The sequence below is a fragment of the Astyanax mexicanus genome, chromosome 5 (assembly GCF_023375975.1).
Source record: "Astyanax mexicanus isolate ESR-SI-001 chromosome 5, AstMex3_surface, whole genome shotgun sequence".
NCBI lineage: Eukaryota > Metazoa > Chordata > Actinopteri > Characiformes > Acestrorhamphidae > Astyanax > Astyanax mexicanus.
Genome location: NC_064412.1, coordinates 2387501 through 2409353, shown reverse-complemented (window position 1 = coordinate 2409353; position 21853 = coordinate 2387501). Strand labels below are relative to the sequence as shown.

The 21853-nt window shown below is 38.7% G+C and overlaps 1 protein-coding gene across 8 annotated transcripts in view; it reads right to left on the bottom strand.

Moving 5' to 3' along the window:
* The window catches only part of foxp1b (forkhead box P1b), a 409787-nt gene that overhangs the window by 38281 nt on the left and 349653 nt on the right, over positions 1-21853 (bottom strand). For all 8 annotated transcript variants that reach the window (XR_007439200.1, XM_049479473.1, XM_049479470.1 and 5 more), the window contains one exon: positions 9825-9932. Coding sequence is in view for 7 of the 8 variants with exons in the window: in XM_049479473.1 (XP_049335430.1) it covers positions 9825-9932 (108 nt within the window). In the remaining variant the exon portion in view is untranslated. The remainder of the gene's footprint in view (positions 1-9824; positions 9933-21853) is intronic.

The window sequence follows — 21853 nt, the reverse complement described above, 5'->3', positions numbered from 1 at the left end:
AAAAAAGAGAGACCCAACACCTGGCAACAACTTTATAATTTCAGTTTAAAAAAATATATAAATATTTGTTTTCTTCATCAGGTTGCTGCTGTTCACTCCTGCACCCGTTTCCCTCCCGTTCATCTGGTTAATCTATTCTTCCTATTTTCTGTGGATTTTCCATTTAATTATGTCATTAAGATGAAGAGGACCCGAATGAAGCCAGGAGAAAAAGCCAAAGGACAACAAGGAAAAGAAAGATGGAATCTGTCGCAAACTTGAATTATGAATATAATTACACATGATTATTTTATACCGCCAAGATCTTCTTCTCCTCCTTCTCCAGCACCCTCCCCATCCTACCACCACCACGTTTTATAACTAATCTAAATAAGTATCCGGCCCAAGCAAGTCTCTCTCCTTCCTTCTCTTTTTAGTGGTGATTTATATAAAATGGAGGAGATAAGGTTTTCGCCAGTGAAGGGAAGGAATGTGATTGGAGGATTTTTATCAGGCCCTGCATGAATTACGGGTTGGGAAAATGCTTATGCAGGGGCATTTCATTAATCATTTAATCATAAGCCGAGCAGGATGTTTGAACTGATTTCACAAATACCCTTTCATTTCGCCACTTCATTATGCCCGCTAATGGATCCAATATATTATATATATATCATAAATTATAGCGCATCGCTGCTGACCATGTAGGTCACTGTCGCCAGGCGGGGGGGGGGGGGCTGGCATCGGCACACAGTGCGGTTCCATCATCAGGTCCCTGTCTTCTTATTACCAAACATATATATAAATATACATTTATATATCTTCTATTGATCTTTAATGGATCTACAGATACTGTATATATGACTTAAATCTGTCCATATATTCCAAATAATTGAATAAACAGTAGGTGAGAACATTGTGTCCTTCAATTGTTGTTGCCAACCATAAAATCGATGAACAGAAATGTTCCAAATGGATAAGATTGACCTGAAATAAGATTATACTCTATTATACAACTCTACATCTACAAGTGTAGATCTTTCTTTAAGAGAAATTAGAAACTGATGAACAGATAAGTTCCAAACTGACCTGGATTAAGATCTTTAATCACTTTAAAGACTTCCACTGAAAGTTAAGAAGCTTTTTGCTTCTCCGGTAAAGTTATTAAAATATATCTCTTTTCCTCCGATGTGAAATCAGAACCATTCTGTTTTGCAAACCTAATTTTTAACAGTTTGCCACATTTCCACCAAGAAAAGTAAGTTCAGAAACATGAGTTTGCAACGGGAAATTAAGAATTTATACGGATTTATACAGATTTATACGCCTACAGACACATTTAGTGTCTACATGTAAACAGCAAACAAACAAAAGTAAGTTTAAAGTAACTAAAGTAAATGGGAAAACACATACGAAATAGACTACTTTCACGATACACAACATATCACACCTCTAATGGGTTGTAACTTTGCTCTAATAAGTAAAATTTGCAAGCGATTCTTAGAGAGTTTAGAGCACCTATGTTTAAAAAAATAAGAGGAAGAATTGACACAAGAAATCAATAATATATCCCAAACGAAAACGCTCTTTTGCCATTCAGAGATGAGTATATCAGACTGTAGTCTGTATGTTTACCTTGCTAAACAAACTACGTGGGACGAACCGCTAGCTAATGGCATCCTGGGTTACCAGAGCACTCAGGGTTCCCCAGTGTAGCTCTGTGGTTAGCAGCTAATGCTAATGCTGCTGCTCCCAGCCTTCCTTAGTGCTGGAGAAACTTCACTGAAAACTGTGTAGATTAAGATCTACACAGCTCGTTTAACTTTAAAATAAAGTCTTAGAATTACAGTTTTGTTTACATAGGCTCTTCCCCAGCTTCACTATTAGAAGCGAGACATGGCGACAACCTTGTTCACTTTAATGTAGGCATCCTTACTAGTGTAGCTATGAAAATAGATCAGAAAATAGACGTTTATTGTTCATTTTTGTTCATTTGAATTGAATTAAAATGTAAACCAGACGTAAAAGAAGATGTAAAGAAGGTGCAGCTGATGTGGTTGAGGTTGTGAAGGTTGTGAAAGGTGTAAAGGATGAAACACAGAGAGAGATAGAGAAATAAAGAAAGATCAAGTCAATGTTTCCAAACATCCCCGCAAGATTTACGCCCTAAAAAAGAGAGAAAGAGACGGACGGCGAAGACGGACACAGAATTTGTTTTTTTTTTTGACGAAGAGCGTCCTACGTGACATGCTTCAGAATTCCCGAAGAGCCCTCTCTCTCTCTCTCTCCTCTCCTTTTCATCCTTTGTTACACTGGATGATTTTTCCCCTCCCCCTCCTCCTCCTCCCCCTCATCCTCCTCATCCTCCGTTCCTTCTAATGACATGTAGAGTAAGAGTGCATAATTAATAGGAAATGAAATATTCAAATGGCCCTTAATGCTGCCTCTCGGAAGAGTGTCTGGACAAGAGGAGGTCTGGCTGAGCGCTGGAATTGACATCGGGAGAGGCTATGAGCGCTGGCATGTGTCACTTTCTGGACTCGGAGCGAAGGCCGTTTTAAAAGCTTCCTGGCAGGCTGACAGTCCCTAATGTAAATTACCACAATAAAACAAGTTAAACAGACGTTGCTTTGAACAGTCAGCGTTTTACATGTCACTGAACGGAGGCTGCGCTCTTCCTCCAGGTTTAATGATACGCTCTGATCCCGGCGTCGATGAAGCCGCTATCGCTAATAATAAACTAAAAATCACTGAGTAAACTTCAGCCACTGACTCTATTGTTTATTGTTCCAACCGACACCGAGACATTTGCCTGAGCAAATATGCCCACCAGAGAAAATAGCATCAATCACTCCGCCGCTGTGTTTATTTTATCTAAATACATATTTTATCAAGACAAAGAATCCGTGTTGTTTTGTGGTTTGTCTTTAACTGCTGTTCTTTTTTTTTTCTTCCCAGAACAAGAAGAAGAAATATATATTTGAGGGCTTCAGAGCAGAGTCTACATCTTAATCTACTCTACTCTACTATAATACATAATAATCAAAATCTAAATCAAATATAAACCTGATACTGATACATGTGTGTGTGTGTGTGTGTGTGTTGACTGTAACACATGATCTGTAACATGCACATGGTGATGTCGGGTTCAGTTGTATTCAATGTAGTGTTAATTTCTCTGACAAACAATTTTTGACACAGTTTTCGTCAACAAACCCATTTTTTTACGAAATTAACTGACATTTTCCTCAACTAATAATAAAGATGTTTTTTTGCATCGCATCAGGATTTTAACCTCCAAAACTTTAATGTACTGCTCAATTACTTAATCTGATTCAACTTCAACGTTCAATATATCAATATCGATATTCAGAAAAGGCTCTGAGCTCGTATGGGTTAAATAACTAAGATAAATATATGGTAAATTAAGATGTTTTTTTTTTTTTTAAGTCAACATCATCTACTTTTAATCTACTCTACTCATAATACTATCATCAAATTCAAATATAAACCTGATACTGTGTGTGTGTGTGTGTGTGTGTGTGTTGACTGTAACACATGATCTGTAACACACATGGTGGTGTCAGGTTCAATAGTATTTAATTCAGTGTTTATTTCGTCAACGACACCACTGACACCAGTTTTTTTCCAGACGAAAATGAAGCGATAACTAAATAAAAACAACATTATATCACTTGAATATCACTTAAAGAGCTTAAATGTCAAAAAAGTAAAAAATAAAAAAGGAAATAAAGCTGGTTATGTTCTAAAACTTTTGACTGATAGTGTAACTAGTGCATGGATGATGGATGAAAGGATGGATGGATGGATGGATGGATGGGTTATTACATGGCTGTAAATGTGACAAATAGACAAATCCTTCTCGTCAATTTTTTGGTTAGTAGAAGATTTGCTGATTTAGTTCTAAGTAATTCTGAATTATTTCTATTGGTCCCCTCGCTCATATTAAACCTGAACGGGTCTAAAATTGAACGATATGGATTCACATGCAGTTTGAAATACGCTGCATATTAATCTGAATACATCTGTGGCTAAATGGAAAACTGTATATTATTTTTTTGTTTCATAAGCCTGATGGATTAAATGTTGATGGGGAATTTCAGAATCTAAAAACTGCAATGAAAAATAGTTTTTTCTTCATCTTGGGTAAGTAAGCTATTTAACGCTTATATATAAAACAATTTTATTCGGGTTTAAACTGTTGTTGCAGGTGTATAGGAATTTAATAAAACAATAATAATAATAATAAATAAAAGAGAAACATTGAGAGAAATAAAAGAGAAAAAAGCTAAAGGAATGAGAGAGAGTGAGAGAAGCAAAAGAGTACGAGAAATAAGAGAGAAACAGAAAGAGGGGGAGAAAAAAGAGAAATAGCGAGAGAAATAAAAGAAAAAGTACAAAATAAAAAAGAAAAAGCAAGAGAAATAATAGAAAAAGGGCAATAGAAATAAAAGAGTAAGAGCAAGAGAAATATGTGGTGTAAATTCTATGAATTAACTTGAAGTATATTAACTGATGAGCAAGATTCTGATCAAGTAAAAAGATCAGATATCGTAGGTTTCTGTGGGATTTGGGAGCACAGGTGATTATACAGGTGAGATACCATCCCACTTCCTGTTCAGCGAGATTCCACATGCACGAAATACAGATCAAATTTATAGGTAAAGTTACGTTACGAGTTGTACGTTATAATTGTGTATAAAAAAGTGTGATTCTAACCAGCCCTTTAATAATTCAGAGTTCCTCTCCTCCCCTTTAAAACCAATCAATCACAGCGTTCCCCGAAGCCTCCAGCCCACCTCCACCTCCACTTCCACTCTAAACTCCCCCTAAACAGGGCTTAGATGTAGGCCATTTGTTATTTATTGAGATAGCACGACTAGGTATGTCATATTTTCTTTCTCAGACAGAATAAATAACCGTCTGGTTTAAAACAACACCTCGGCTCAGGGTCGGCGTGTTGCTGTTGGCTCGGGCTGCGGAGATCTGCTGCACGTTAACCTCAACGCTTCACCTTTTTCACAGCTTCTACTGCTTCTGCTGACTAAACGCTTCTTCCTCTTCTACTTCTGACTTTCCCTTCTTCTCTTTCCTCCCTTGCTCTATACCTCCATCTCTCTATCTCTCCATGTTTGGATCATAGGAGCAGTTTCAGTGGCAGGTTCTTGTCACAGAGCTGCTCTACAGACAGACTCAGGAGATCCTTTGTCCCGAGAGCCACCAGACTCTTCAACTCCTCCCAGTGGATCCGGAAGAGAGAGGACAGTTAAGGAATGAGTCTCTTATGCTTTTTAAATCACAGCCTATTTTTTTTATTTCCTTTTAACATTGTTCTTAAACTATTTTCTTAAATTACAATTCTTTTATCAATGCTTTATTCTTATTTTATTATTTTATTTCCATTTTTTTTATTACATGCTTTTGTAATTTGACTTCTCTCTGTATTTTCTCATTTGTAAAGCACTTTGAATGGCCATTGTGTATGAAAGGTGCTATATAAATAAACTTGCCTTGTCTATAATCACACTCTGTAACATGTACATCTACACCCTGGGACTCTATTGAGATTTTACTGAACATCCTGTACATTTGCACTCCTGGTCACTACTCACATTTAACTTAAATGCAATACTTTCACAGGTTTATATATAGTATTTGCCGTATCTGCTGATACCGGCTATCCCTTATACTTATTTTATTCTGTATTACTGCACTACCTCATATCTACGGTTGGTTGCTTTTACACTTTGCATAGTTTTTTTTATTAATTTTATTGTATGTATATCTTATAAGGTATCGTTAATATTTCAAATCTTAGTTTAGAATCTTCTATAGTTTATATTTCTTACTGTACCACCACTATTATTTCTGTTTGTTTCTACTGTGTTGTGTTACTGCTACTGGCTGCTAAATTTCTTATCTGTCTGTCTGTCTGTCTATCTGTCTGTCTATCTTCAAAGGAGCACCTTCAGGGCCCTTGCATCACTCCACCTGATTTATCTTATTTTTTTTATTTTATTTGCTATATTTATTCTTGGTTTTATTTGCCCGTTGAGCCAAATATACGAGTCGCCATCGTCATCATGGCCGCCATCATCGCAACCACTGCTGTGGCCGCATGTGGAAACGCTTAGCGGCGTCGAGCGCTAACACCTTCCCTACGCCGGGTGAACCCTCGCCCAGCCCGGCTTAAACAAAGACAGCTTTTGTGGAGCCTCTCCAAATGTTTTCTTAACATGTTCCAAGCAGTTTAGGGCAGGCAAGTAAAGTAAACAAGATGTTGCCACGATAAAAACACTTGTGAAAACACTGCGGAGTGCACTTAGGCCCCTTTTTTTTTCTTTTTTAAAGCTCTCGAATGCTAATTCCACTCATTTCTGTAAACAAACGATGAAGCAACGGCCTGAGCCAGTAAGAGAGAGAGCGAGAGAAAGAGGGAAAGAGAGAGAGGGAAGAAAAAAAAAAGAGAGAGAGGGGGGAGAGATGGATTGAAAGAGACACTCCCAAACCCTGAAGCATGCTGTAACATATGAGAAACAGGCGTTTGCTTTCCTGTTTAGATATCTGCTGCGCGGCGAGGCGGCGAAAAAAAAAGAACACACGCTTTATTTTTTCGCTCGCGGCCCGAGAGCGAGAGTCGCAGCCGTTAACGCTTTCTTTCTTCCTTTCTTTCTTCTTCAGGTAAACAGAAGGCCGGGATAGATTACGGTATTATCTGCACAGTGATCTGGAAAAGTGTTTACAGTGCCTCTGCTGCAGATCTTTAAATAAACTGCTCTGAAAGAGGGAGCCGGGCTGAAATATGAGCTGAAAAACCAGGAGGAAAAAGCCTGTCTGAGAAGACGTAGTAGAAGAAGAAGAAGCTGTAGGAACAGCTGCAGCTCTTCTGTTCTTTCTTCTCCCTCTCTTTTCTTCCTCTCTCTCTCTTTTCTTCCTCTCTCTCTCTTTTCTTCCTCTCTCTCTCTCTCTTTCTCTGGGCGTCTCTTCTATGCCCTGGATAATGGAACAGTGTCATATCTTGTTTAGAGTGGGTCTAATCTGGCTCGACACACAGTCATTGATCTGCTGCCATGCTGCACATGTTCTCATCGTCTCAGTGGCCACGCTAGTACACACACAACTACACACACACACAGGAGATTAAGAAAAGACAGGGCTTCCACTAAGCAAGAGTGACAAGACTACTACTACACACAGGGCAGTCCGAGGCCAGAGACCTCCTGTACAGGTGCAGCAGATCCGTATCCAGCTGATGGTCCGGTACTACTATTACTTAGAGTGGAGTCTAGGGTACATAAAGATATACCACAGTGCTGTATAACCCTGACAAGCTGCTTATTTATATTTTATCTTTATCTAATCAATGACTTTTTATTACTGCACTTCTTCACCTGTCAGACTAACTCTAATTCAATCTAAGCTAAAGCTGGGCTAAAGCTGCTGTTTTTTCCATGTGGGTCAGCCAGACCCACGTCTTCCTGAATCAGTTTTCTCCAGTTTCCAAGAGTCTTTTGAGTCTTTTATAAGCCATTTCCTTATTTCTTTATTTATTATTTCTCTAAAGATAAAAATACTTGTTCTACTAATTATGATGAAAGTGTGAGAGTGCTACTTTACTGCAGAGACAAGCTTAATAAATTCTCATTGGTTAAAATCAATCTTTTTTTTTGCGTTATGGTATCATTTCGTCTGCAGTAAATTGTTGTCATGCAATAAAAATGTTTTACTTTATTTATGTAATAGTTTTTTTTGTGCTGTAAGATTAGTTACTCATGACATTGCAATACAATTAATAAAATGCTGGATTTTCTCACATGCTGTGTTTGTTGGAGTATCTAGAGTAAAAATTAAGTAAAAATGCAAGTACATTTGGTACTGAAATTTTTTTGGAGCAAATTTTGTGCCAAAAATTTCATGCTATTTAAGTACTGAAGCTAACAAAAATGAAGCAAACAAGAGATTTTAGAAGTAAGACATCAAAACAAATGGAACTGCTTGATTTTTTGCACCAGGAGTAAAGAAGCATAAAGTTATCCAAAAGCAGTGTGTAAGACTGGTGGAGGAGAACATGATGCCAAGATGCATAAAAAAAAAAAAACTGTAATTAAAAACCAACCAGGGTTATTCCACCAAATATTGATTATTTCTGAACTCTTAAAACTTTATGAATATGAACTTGTTTTCTTTGCATTATTTGAGGTCTGAAAGCTCTGCATCTTTTTTGTTATTTCAGACATTTCTCATTTTCTGTAAATAAATGCTCTAAATGAGAATATTTTTATTTGGAATTTGAGAGAAATGTTATTGCAGATTTTTTGTCTCTGTGTGTGTGTGGGAATATTTTGGCACAAAATTAACTCCATAGATTTTATTATGCAAGATTTTTTAAATAACATAACTTATAATAAATAAACTAATAAATAAATTAATTAATAAATAGTACTTGATCTTATGTGACCCCTCGATGACCCCTTACTATATTTACAGTAGCTGCAGTATCAGGGATCAGAGACTTCTAACTTCAAGTCCTTATCACTAGCTTTGAGAGAAAAAGGAGGAGAAATAAAAGACAGAAGAGGGACGAAAGAGAGAAGGACAGAACAGGAATGCCCCTTCACTCGCTCCCTCCGTCCGTTTGGAGAAAAGACAAGGTTAAACCTGTGGAGCTCTCAGAGTGAAGCCTGCCTCAGATAAACATCCCCCCTGTGTTTGTTTGGGACGAGCTGGTAGAAATCACCGTGGGAACGACACTTATCACAGGAATTACCCGAACCTGAGGAGCCTGGAGGAGAAGCGCGGTGAAGCGTGAGCTGATAGTGCACACTGTGAGCCTACAGCCGGCACCCACACCCGGCACCGTACCCGGCACGGGCTGAGGGTCCACCTGAGGGGCAGGTGAATTGCTGAAGGAGCCGGGGGACGACTATTAAAACACACAGAGACGGAGCAAGGAGAGGGACGGGGTTCACCTTCATAACTGAACAGGGAGGGCTGGAGTGTGTGTTTGTGTGTGTGTGTGTGTGTGAGAGATGTTCACAAGTGTTTGGGCACGAGTCTGAGTCAAGTCAAAAGTGTCCTCTGGCAAAATAAAATAAACCTCCTGCTCTTTAAAAGAATGAAAATTTTTTTTAACAATAATAATCTAGTTCTAGTTATGGTGTTTCATCCAAGCAAGATAATGGACAGTTTTGGGGAAAAACAAAACAAAAAAAAAATCAGAAATGATGAAATACAGCACGCGCATCTCATAATTTAGTAAAAAGGTAAGTTTTACAGTGTCAGCATATAAATCAAGCGCGTTTTCCTACAGGACAAACCATTCGAACGTACATAGGTAGGTTATTAAATTAATAAATCAACATTCATTAAAAAAAAAAAAGATCAGTGAGAAGTTTGCTATATGCTGTATGCTAAACGACAAAAAAAACTAGCAACAAGCTAGAAGCTACTACGCTAATAACAACATTTAATAAAACTAGTAATAAAAAAAAAATAGACATGAAATTGGAAAATTACCAACTAAACTAAGCTCAAAATGCTTAAAGAAATAAAATCTAACAAATTCTAGAAGATTGTAGAAGAAACGAAATAGTGAACACACAGGAAGACTAAAAATAATAAAGTAATATTACAAAAAAAATGCAAATCAAACCAAGAAATAACAAAAAGACAAAGAAATGAACAAAAACAACAATTTAACAGCTACTAAATTGGTACTAATCTCAAAGCAGCAGCTTAACAGTTAGAATATAAAGCTTTAAGGAGCAGCAGTGTGTGTGTGTGTGTGTGTGTGTGTGTGTGTGTGTGTGTGTGTGAGAACCTACTTGAGGAAAGACTGGAAGTCGTCAAACACCGCTTCACATCCTGGCCATTTACACACGCCATGACCGTAGAGTGGGTGACTGTGGTGCGAGTGATCATCCAACGATAAACTGTAGAAAGAAGAGACAGAAAAAGACAAAATATTATATATATATATATATATATATATATATATATATATTATCATGACAATGATAATATATGAAATTTATTTCAGCTAATTTTCATTCGGCTTCTCATCATCAATCATACAATAAAATAAAACCCCTATCCAGATAAATCTCTCCATCCAGATAGAGTGAATCTGATTGTGATTGGATGTACAGAAGTATAAACATATACCATTCTGACTCCCTATTGGTTACTTTTATACTTTAAGTAGTTTTGAAACCAGTACTTTTTGAAACACTTTTACTTAAAGAGTAAAAAGCTTGAGTTGATACTTCAACAACTTCTACAGAAGTATTTTATCCCTATTATCTATACTATTTTACTTTCAACACCCTCAATCACCTTCAATATCAGTACTGTATATACAGCTCTGAAAAAAAATAAATAAAATAAAATAAGAGAGCCCTTAAGTTTCTGAATCAGTTTCTCTGATTTTGCTATTTATAGGTTTATGTTTGAGTAAAATGAACATTGTTGTTTTATTCTATAAACTACAGACAACATTTCTCCCAAATTACAAATAAAAATATTCTCATTTAGAGCATTTATTTACAGAAAATGAGAAATGACTGAAATAACAAAAAAGATGCAGAGCTTTCAGACCTCAAATAATGCAAAGAAAACAAGTTCATATTCAAATTTTTAAGGTGTCCTCTTATTGTTTTTCCCCATATATACACAATGCATAACATGTATAATAATTGGCCTTTCGTGCCACGTTGATGTGCCATTCCCACAACACGCCTACACAAAAACAAACCCTATAAAACAAAAGGAACATTTGTCAGCAGCCAAAAAGCCGAGTTTAGAGATGAATATCAGGGGCTCAACACCGACTCCAGTGTGACCCCTGACCTCAGAGGGGAAGTGTGTGATCAGCGCGCCCATGTGATCTGGGCTTCCTGCCCAGCTGGAGCTGGTCGGCCTATCAGAGGCTCCGATTTACCCGGCGCTGGTCAGTGGATAGCTAATTACGGCTCTGCGCTGAGGTGCGTGGCGGCGCTGCTTTGATCGGCCCGGCGAGGGGCTCCAGGAGACACTGCATTCTTTCAGCCCTGAACCGCTGAACCGTACCTCGCCGTCCACCTGGAGAAACGAGCCTTTCCCACAACAGGAAGCCTGCAGATCCAGCTGGCTCGCTCCCACCACCAGCAAACAGTAAACACACTCCACCTGCTATCAATTTCTCCGTCCGCAGAGGGACCGCCGCGGCCCCGGCCAGCACGTGCAGCTCTGAACGAGCCCAGCCCGGGTCACAGCGAGGCTACAAACGCTTAAATATACTGCATTTCCCCTTTAAATTTCATTTATACTACAAAAAACTCAGGTTACAGTTCAATGTAGTGCTGGGCGATAAAAAATCTCGATGACGATGATAAGCCGGGGCTTTCTATTTCCCGTTTAAGTAGCGCCAGGTACCAGTAGAACTGTATCAGTGCAAAAACTTTCAGGTCACTTGCTTTAAAACATTTGGTAACACTTTCTATGAATGTCATCTTATCATAATATATCATAATGCCTTCATAAGGCATTATAAACATGGCTATACATATTTATAAAAATGCATAACCCACTATAGCAATGTTTATTAAGCATTATGACTTGTGATCATAATACATTATAAGCTATGCTTGAAATCCACAAATTTAAGTATTTTCCTTGTTAAAATTGACAATAACCACTATATTCCCATAGTTTAATGTGTAGTTTCAATGTTTCATGGACATTATTTTATAAAAGACATTAAACAAGTGTATTTTGTCTCATTAGCTGGATATAGAAGAAGTATGTGAGACACATTGCTATCTTACACCCCATTAACCCCATATATTTTCACACCTTGTGCATGAGTCCTTAAAATAGCGTCAGACTTTAGGATTCTTTTTTTTTTACGACGATAGGCATGGTGGTCTGGAAGTGAGGTGTGTTCAGGTAAATTAGGTAATTTAGGTAAAATAGAGCTGCGCGACTGATCCGGTTAAACCAACCAAAGCTGCACAAGTAGGTATAATAAAGCATTTGTGCTTGAACTAAACCAGCAAACAGTTGAACACTGATTAATCAAACATCCTGCAGAACATCTCAAATCATCTGATTCTAATCTCAACACCAACTACAGCCTGAAAGAAGAAAAACACGGGATCATCAAACCCATGAGACATCCAAGACATCCAGCTCAGTGCTAAAGCATCCTGAGGGAGTTTCCTATATAAGCAGCACCTGCAGAAACCGTTACGGGAACAGCATCTCCATTCAGACGGAGAACCACAGTCCCATTCCTCAACAAACCACAGCCCTCCACTGCCCAACCACTCCACCAGCATCACAAAACATCTGAGAACATCTGACTCCATCTCCATACAGCAGCCAGAGCTTATGTTTCCTCAATAATCCTCCATTAATCCATTAAAGTTTATTTTTTGCATATTTTACGGTCAGAAAAATTGAAAAAAAAAAAAACGTGATTTAATTTCGAAAAGCCTACATTAGACTAGACGCCAGACTAAATAAACCAAATAAACACGTCAACGTCCAGATTAAAATCTCATTTGCCAGTCGTGTCGGACTTCGCGCGAGTTTTCGAAGGGTTGTCACAGGTTTTCTCGTATAATTACTTGCTTAAGAGTTCACGTTGTTAATAACCAGCCATAATTGCACCGCAATTAGGAAGCAGTGAGCCGTTTATGAATATGGTTAACATGCTCTTCTCTTTTTTTTATATTTCTTTCCAAAAGGTGAATTTAACACACACAAAAAAAAAAAAATAAATAAATTATGAATTATGCATACGCATTAAGACCTCTGTTTTGATACTGGTAATAAAAAGATGGAGCAAGATCTGTTATAATGACTTTTTAACAAGAAGCAGCGAAACGCTTCGTCTGGCGAACGCAGAGTTGATTTTTAATTCAGGCGCTCTGGTTTTTATTCTAATTCCTGCGCAGGCAGGGCTGTTCCTTAATTCAGTATTAATAAGATGTTGAACGGTAGAAAGAGAGAGAGAGAGAGAGAGAGAGAGAGCTTGAGGATTGGAGGGGAGGGGGGTGGATGTGATGACAGAAGAGCCTCTATTTAACCACCAAAGGTGATATGTTCACACAGAATGTAAAAGTGGCTAAAATCCGGTCTTTTAATATGTGGTATTGAAATATAATACATACAGTATGTGCATGGTGCGTTTCAATGCTCATTGCTATCTTACACCTCACCAACTGTGTATTTTCACACCCTTCTCATGCATCGTTTAAATAGCCACAGATCTTCTGAATATATCTACACTGATGGGCGTGGCGTTCTGGAAATGAGGTGTGTTCAGGTACATTTCTGGTGTATTTCTATCTTTATCTTGGTAACAGAAAACACAGGAGCTCCAATGACTGAATACAACCTAGACAGACGCCAGCAGTCAGACGTTCATCGCTATCTTGGCAACGCAATAAACAGAATAGTTAATAAAATAACATTGCTGTTGCTGCTGGAGCTCCTTCACAGGTAGCTGCACCGTTACAATAGCAATCCACCAAAGTCAGAGCTCACCTGACTCTTAAAGGGAATGATGAGCAAGTGATGTACTGAGTGGTTTATTTTACATTATGTTCAAAATTATCCACACCCACAATTAATTATTAAGATAATTAGTACATGCCTTCTATGCATTTTAAGCAGCGCAATGTGTACTTTTCCCGTCGTTATGATAGCAAAGACGCCCAAAATCAACAGATTACAGCTCACCTACAGATTACTAAAATAAGAGCCCTCTGTGTCAAAAGTGTTAAAGTTTTAAAGCAGTTTCAACACATTCATAGCTCCTGAGATTCTGACAAGAATGAAACTGAAACTTCATGTGAAGTTTCTTAAAACTGCTGTTTTGTGTCACTGAGCATTGTGTTACAAAGCATACATTATTCAGAAAAATGCCAGATATGGGTCACATTAAACAGATTGTATAAACCAGGGTGTCAAATTTAAATGCACAGTGGGCAAAAAATAAAAACTGGAAAGAAGTCATGGGCCAAACTCAATATTTATTTAAAAATTGACTTAAACTGTGCACGTTTTCCAGTCTCTCCATAAATGTGAATCTTTTCGCATAAAACAAAATGTAGTTTTACATTTACACTGAATCTGGGCAAACAAATCTTAAATTATGAACACGTGAAAAATGATCTTGACTAATGCGCAATCAAACTAGCAAAGCATTCTGGGATTTGTAGTATTAGATATGCATGCACTATATGCTGGCGGGCCAGATCTAATACACATTTTCATATAGTCTCGTGAGCCAAATATAATTATACCACAAGCCAAATTTTGCCTAAGTTTGACACCTGTGGTATAAGCTAACATGATTTTGACAGTGGAGTGGATATGGATGCCAAATATGGGTCACATTAAAGAGATTGTGTAAAAACAAAAATGAACATTGAATTTGCTACAAAACATAATATTTAGAGAATTTCTATTGGTCCATTCAATAGATTTTGACAGTGGGGTGGATGTGGACGGGGTTGGAGTAGGTATGGATTGGATATAAAATATATTATGTACTATACTATACTTAACAACACTACTATACTATAGATAACAACAGTTATCTATTAAAACTTTTAATAAAAAATAGAAAAATCAATAGATTTTGACACGGTGTAAGGGACAGTTTGTGTGTTCAAATATGGAAAAAAAAATGGATATAGTTTTTTTTCACTAGACAGTAACAATATACCAAAGTATTACCTTTAATCTTTTCAATTCCATCAGTTATAAAGCCTGTACTGTTCAGAGAGATGCTACATATGGGTCAGATTAAAGAGATTGAATAAAAATAAAATGCAATAAATAAATAAACACAACTTCGCTACAAAATAAATAAATCTAATCATATTTAGGGAATTAATATTGGCCCATTCAATACATTTTGACAGTGGGGTGGTTGGTGTTGGTATGGATTGGATTTAAAATGTATTACGTACTATACTATACTTCTACAGCTATTATATATTAAAACTTTTAATAAAAACAATAGAAAATCAATTATATCAATTCTGACACAGTGTAAGCTACAGTTTTTCTAAGTTCACATTATTGTGGAAAAAAAAAAAAGGATATTCTTGTTTTTTTACTGCCAAAATAATATCTTTAATTTTTGCCATTTTTAATTCAGTCACTTGCTAAGTGTGTACCGTTCAGACCGACACCAGATATGGGTCATATTAAAGAGATTGAGTAAACAGCCAAAAATGAATGGAGTAAATGGGATTTGATCCAAAAATCTGATTTTGGACATTTTTACCTGCTACATGAACATAGCGCACGTTACAGCAGATGCAACATTTGCAAAAAGGTGCAAAAGAGGTGAATGAGGGTAACGGGGGGCCGGGAGATTCTGGATCGGAGGTGGGGGGTGTTTTCTCACCACTATGACCTCATTCTAACCCTGCACTAGTGCACTAAAAACGGTCCTGGTGAGGCTCTGACTTAAATTTGACTCCTCGTCTCCTCGGCAGGTCTATTATCGTCAGGCCGCCCCGGGGAGAACCAGAGACGACCTCTAATGATCTTTTTACTGAGATGATGTGGGGAAAAAGCGTGTTAACTGCTGCACTCTAACGCGGGGGCGAGAGACACAGAGAGAGACCTGAAACCGTAGAGAGAGAGAGAGAGAAACTAAAAACACTAAGAGACTTTAGGCGACGTCCTAAAGCTACTGTTAAAAACACTATGAGGCTAAACGATGCTTACTGTAGGCACTGTAAATAAATCTGCAGCCTGCAGGTTTAATACAGTAATGCACATTTTATTATAGTACATAAGCAAATGTTACTGCATCACATTTAATCACATTTAATCACAATATAATCAGATTTCTCACAGCTGTAAAGGGAAAAAATCCAGCAGCTCTGAGCTCAAACACAACACAAGCCTTACAGTCACACTACAGGCCATAATATGAGAGCTGTGTTTTTTGGTAAGCTTTCAAAATAAAGCTATTTTTTGGAAACAAACACATAAAGTTAAAACAGTAATGACAGGGGGGAAAAAGATATATAGTTTGATAAAGCACAATTTGATTTGATAGTGGTTTATGCATTTAGATAATAAAATAATATAAATAAGCATTGCTGTCCAATAAAAACATCTACAGTATCTCTAGAAAAATAAAAATAAAAATAAAACTTTGCAAGACGGAGATAAAACTGTCTTAGCTTTCAATGGAAAGTCAATGTTTATTAAAGTAAAAAAAGTTTATTTCAGGGTATTTTGGGATAATTTTTATTGATCTAATAATCAAGAAATGTTGATCAAAATGGATATACTTGATTTTTAATGATATGCAAAAACCTTATGTCATCAGTTTTGCCTTAAACACATCCACTGTACCTGATCCTTTAATACTTCATCATAGAGCTGGGCAATATATATATATATATATATATATATCGATATTTATATGGTTGATATCAAATAAATCACATAAAATTCTGTTTAATTGGATGATGTGCAGCAAAAATGATGTAAGAATCACTGTACTGTGTATTAAAGAGTATTTTAATATCAGAATATCATAATCTGATACTGCTGTCTTATATTTTATCTACATGTCAAAAAATATGATCTTAAAATATTGAGATATAACATTATATTATATTATTATTATTATATTATATATATAAAATACACCTCAATATAGATTTTTGCCATATTTTTGCCAGCCCAATATCATCATGATAAGAGCAGAACTCCGGGAGAATGAGGTTGATTGTAGCTTTAAAACTTTAGATTATAAAGATTATAATATTTATCAGCCTGAGTTTCTATGAGAAACAGTGAGACGAGTTCAGAAAGGGTAATTCAGCCCCCGAACAGATTCTACCGTTTATACACTGAATAAACTCTAAAAGACCCTTTAGAGCTTCAGTCTATTCCCCAGACCCCCCCCCCTCCCCAATCCTCACCCCCCGAGTCCTCAGCGAGACTTGCCCCCAAAATCATTTAATTATCATTTACAGAGTGAAGATCAATTAAAGAGGAGAGAGGGGGAGACGGAGGGGAGATGGAGGGGAGAGAGGGGTAGATGGAGAGGAGACGGAGGGGAGATGGAGGGGAGAGAGGGGTAGATGGAGAGGAGACGGAGGGGAGATGGAGGGGAGAGAGGGGTAGATGGAGAGGAGACGGAGGGGAGATGGAGGGGAGAGAGGGGTAGATGGAGAGGAGACGGAGGGGAGATGGAGGGGAGAGAGGGGTAGATGGAGAGGAGACGGAGGGGAGATGGAGGGGAGAAAGGGGTAGATGGAGAGGAGACAGAGGGGAGATGGAGGGGAGAGAGGGGTAGATGGAGAGGAGACGGAGGGGAGATGGAGGGGAGAGAGGGGTAGATGGAGAGGAGACAGAGGGGAGATGGAGGGGAGAGAGGGGTAGATGGAGAGGAGACGGAGGGGAGATGGAGGGGAGAGAGGGGTAGATGGAGAGGAGACGGAGGGGAGATGGAGGGGAGAGAGGGGTAGATGGAGAGGAGACGGAGGGGAGATGGAGGGGAGAAAGGGGTAGATGGAGAGGAGACAGAGGGGAGATGGAGGGGGAGATGGGGGAGAGAGGGTTAGATGGAGAGGAGATGGAGGGGAGATGGAGGGGAGAAAGGGGTAGATGGAGAGGAGACAGAGGGGAGATGGAGGGGAGATGGAGGGGGAGATGGGGGAGAGAGGGTTAGATGGAGAGGAGATGGAGGGGAGATGGAGGGGAGAAAGGGGTAGATGGAGAGGAGACAGAGGGGAGATGGAGGGGAGATGGAGGGGGAGATGGAGGGGAGATGGGGGTGGAGGGGTAGATGGAGAGGAGACGGAGGGGAGATGGAGGGAAGAGGGGTAGATGGAGAGGAGACGGAGGGGAGATGGAGGGGAGAGAGGGGTAGATGGAGAGGAGACGGAGGGGAGATGGAGGGGAGAGAGGGGGAGATGGAGAGGAGACGGAGGGGAGATGGAGGGGAGATGGAGGGAAGAGAGGGGTAGATGGAGAGGAGACAGAGGGGAGATGGAGGGAAGAGAGGGGTAGATGGAGAGGAGACAGAGGGGAGATGGAGGGAAGAGAGGGGTGGATGGAGAGGAGACAGAGGGGAGATGGAGGGAAGAGAGAGGTAGATGGAGGGGAGATAGAGGGAAGAGAGGGGTAGATGGAGGGTAGATGGAGGGAAGACGGAGGGGAGATGGAGCGGGAGATGGAGCGGGAGATGGAGCGGGAGATGGAGCGGGAGATGGAGGGAACGATATCTGATTATTTATCTTTAACAAATTTGCTGAGCTGAACATCTCCCGAGTGCTCGCCGGGGAGCAGGATGAGAAGTGGAACGACTCAACAAGGACAAAACACTTTCTCTCTCTCCGTCTCTCCTTCTCTCGTGTTTTCTCTTTTATTTCTTTCACTCTTTCTCTCTTATTTCTCTTGCTTTTTCTTTATTTCTCTCGATCATTCTCTTTTATTTCTCTCGCTCTTTCCCTTTCATTTCTCTCGCTTTCTCTCTTTTATTTCTCTTGTTCTTTTACTTTTCTCTTGCTCTTACTTCTTTCATTTTTTCTCGTTCTTTCTCTTTTATTTTGCTTTCTCTTATTTATCTCGCTCTTATTTCTCTTGCTCTTTCTTGTATTTCTCTCGCTCTTATTTCTCTTTATTTCTTTCATCTTTCTTTAATTCTCTCTCTTTTTTCTCTCATTTTCTTCTCAGTTATTTCTCTCACTTCTTATTTTTATTCTTTCATCTGTATTATTTGAATTGCGTAATATTTTTATTTTAGACTATATTTTAAACTTGTTCTGCACTGAGTCTTGAGATTAGAGAGCTGAGGGTCGGGGTTGGTGGGTTTCTCAGCTCTGTCTCCTGGCCTGAGCTCTCCTGCTCTCAGTAATAGAGATAATGATCTAACACAGGTCGGTGAGGGTCTGCACAGGTTCAGGAGGCTGTTCTCCTCGTGTTGGAGATGTGATGATGGGTGATGGGTGGGACGGGTCGACACGTTTGAAGGCTTTTATCATATTTGGGTGAGGGCAAGCGCCTCGTCTCGCTGCCGGCACCAGTGGGAGAGGAGCCGGGCCGCTAAAAGCAGGAGCCGGCCGCGTCTCAAACGATTGAATTTCTTCCCCCTTTCCTTTAAGTCGGAAGTGCAAAGCTGGCGAACGACGCCTGTGGATGCACTTAAGGTTTTAGTTGCAGGCGTCGCAGCGACTGGCCAGATTTTTATATGACACATGAAACTAACTACACGGTACTTAAGGGTCGGGGGGGAAAGCGATCCGGGAGCCGAGTCCATCTGCAGCGAGCCGGCAGACTGTTGTATGACAAAAAGGACTCGCGAGGAACCGCGTCAGATTGAGCTCCATCCAGGTCTGAAGAGCTGAAGTGAGGGAATTTACAGTTTTAACCTTTAGCCTTTATCTTTACACCGATACTGTTAAAGCTACTAGGAAAAGTACTCAAGTTTAAAATACTTCTGAAGAAGTTGTAGAAGTATCAACTCCAGCTTTTTACTCCTTAAGTAAAAGTGTAAAAGTACTGGTTTTAAAAACTACTTAAAGTATAAAAGTAAAAGTAAGGTAAAAGAAAAAAAAAATAAAGACATTAAGAACAAAAGCTTAAAAAAGACAGTCCTAAGTCCTATAGTGCACTACACCCCCCCCCCTCCTCCACAAAACACATTTTTCTAAAAGCCATAATGACTATAAAGTTATATTAAAACATTAAAATGCTAATGTTGATGATAAAATTTGCAATGCACTAGGCTGTTCCCTAGTGTTTCACATGCATATATACCCCATTGTAATTGAATGTATTTTAATAGAATGTAAATCAGTCCTGCAATATTACTCCACTGCCCCAGTCCACATTCTTCTTTCACTTCTTTCACAGCAGGATCATCTAGCAGACTCTGTCTGAGGGAGGGATCTGTACCTACTCTCCGTGGCAAGACAGTTGCTGCTTCTCCGTCTCTCAGCTTGTCAACAAATGCATGTTCACGAACAGCTATCAATTAGGGGATGCTCACAGTGTGATTTGTATTTATGACTGTGGTGTAAATGTGAATTATACTTCACAAGTGTAGTGGAGCCCATCAGTACTGGCAAACTAGTAGTGGGCTTTAAACATTTCTATACAAAAGAGAGAGAGAGAGAGAGAGAGAGAGAGAGAGAGAGATCACCTGCTCTCTCTTCTGACAGATCAGAGATGCTCGCTGCATATTCAGCCCACATACTGCCTTCTTCACTCCGGCATGTGCTAAACTACCACTGACATCTCCTTTAATCTCTGACGGAGAGACGAAGAGAGAGAGAGAGAGAGAGAGAGAGAGAGAGAGAGAGAGAGAGAGAGAGAGAGAGAGAGAGAGAGAGAGAGCGAGAGAGAGAGAGAGCGAGAGAGAGAGAGAGAGAGAGAGAGAGAGAGAGAGACAGAGAGAGAGGAGAGTTTTTGCACACGTCTTCCCCAATGTCTCAATTTCCTCTTAGCAGCGAACGCTAGTTATCTCTCTCCCACCTGACTGTACTATACTCTACTGTACTCTACTGTACTCTGAGGTACTCTACTGTACTCGATCGATCGAGAGAGAGAGAGAGAGAGAGAGAGAGAGAGAGATAGAGAGAGAGGAAAAAGAAAAGATAGAAGAGGAGACAGACAAAGATAGACAAAGAAAAAAAATTGGAAGGAGAGAGAGAGAGATAGGTAAGATAGAGAGGAAGACAGAGAAAAAGAAATAGAAAAAAAAGATAAAATGGAAGAAGACAGAGAAAATTAGTTAGAAGGATAAATAGACAGAGTAAGATACAGGTGAGACAGATAAAAGGAGATAAATGGAGAAACAAACAAAAGAAAAAGAAATATAAGGCAGGACAGACAGAAAGAGACAGAAGGAGACAAAATATTTAGAAGGATAAAAATATTTAGAAGGTAACACAGACAGATAAACTGAGAGAAAAGGAAAGAGACAGAGAAAAAGAAGGTGAGAAAGACAAAGGAAGGTACATAAAAGGAAAGACCAACAGATAGAAGGTGAGATAGACAGAGACGATTAGATAAAAGGAGAGATAAACAGAATAAGAAATGGACAGGAAAAGACAGAATAGACAGAAAAAAAAGATATGTGGTGAGACAGACAAAAACAAAGGATCAAAGAGAGAAAATAAGACGGGTAGAATAAATAAGAGAAATAGATATAGAATAGAGATTGAGAAAGAGATATAAGGAGAGAGACAGAGGAAAAGAGATAGAAGGAAAGAGAGAAACGGATACTGTAAACACCATGAGAGAGATTAAAGTAAAGCTGCTGTGTGATACAGTAATAATAGAGCTGATTAATTGATTATGGTATTGATCAGGCTGAATTCTTCAGTAAGTGAAAGTTTGCACCTGTTTCATCCCTCTTTCCTCTTTTCACTCAGAAACAGCAGAACACTCATCCTGACCCAGCGCTGACTAATCCTGAGACCAGGACTGACTGCAGGACCACAGATTAAAAACAGCTTTAACTGAGCCGAGGAGACAAATCTGTACCTGTTACTGAGCACTTACACAGAGTCATTACTGTTATTTAGTTTAATATTTTTATATTAAAATGTTTAAGATATTTAAGAATCTGAATGATGTTTTCCCCACATAATTAAATGAGTGATGCAATTTTAATATATTACAATTAAATAGTTAATATTTGCCTCTGTAACATAAAGCTTGTTTATTCTGTTAAACATCAGATCTTTTCTGGATCTTAATTTGTATTTTCATATTTTCATCAGCATTAACATCTGTTAAATAAATAACTTCATTCATTTAACTTAATTCATACACAGATTAATTATTTATCCATTCATCATAAAACACTGTATACTAA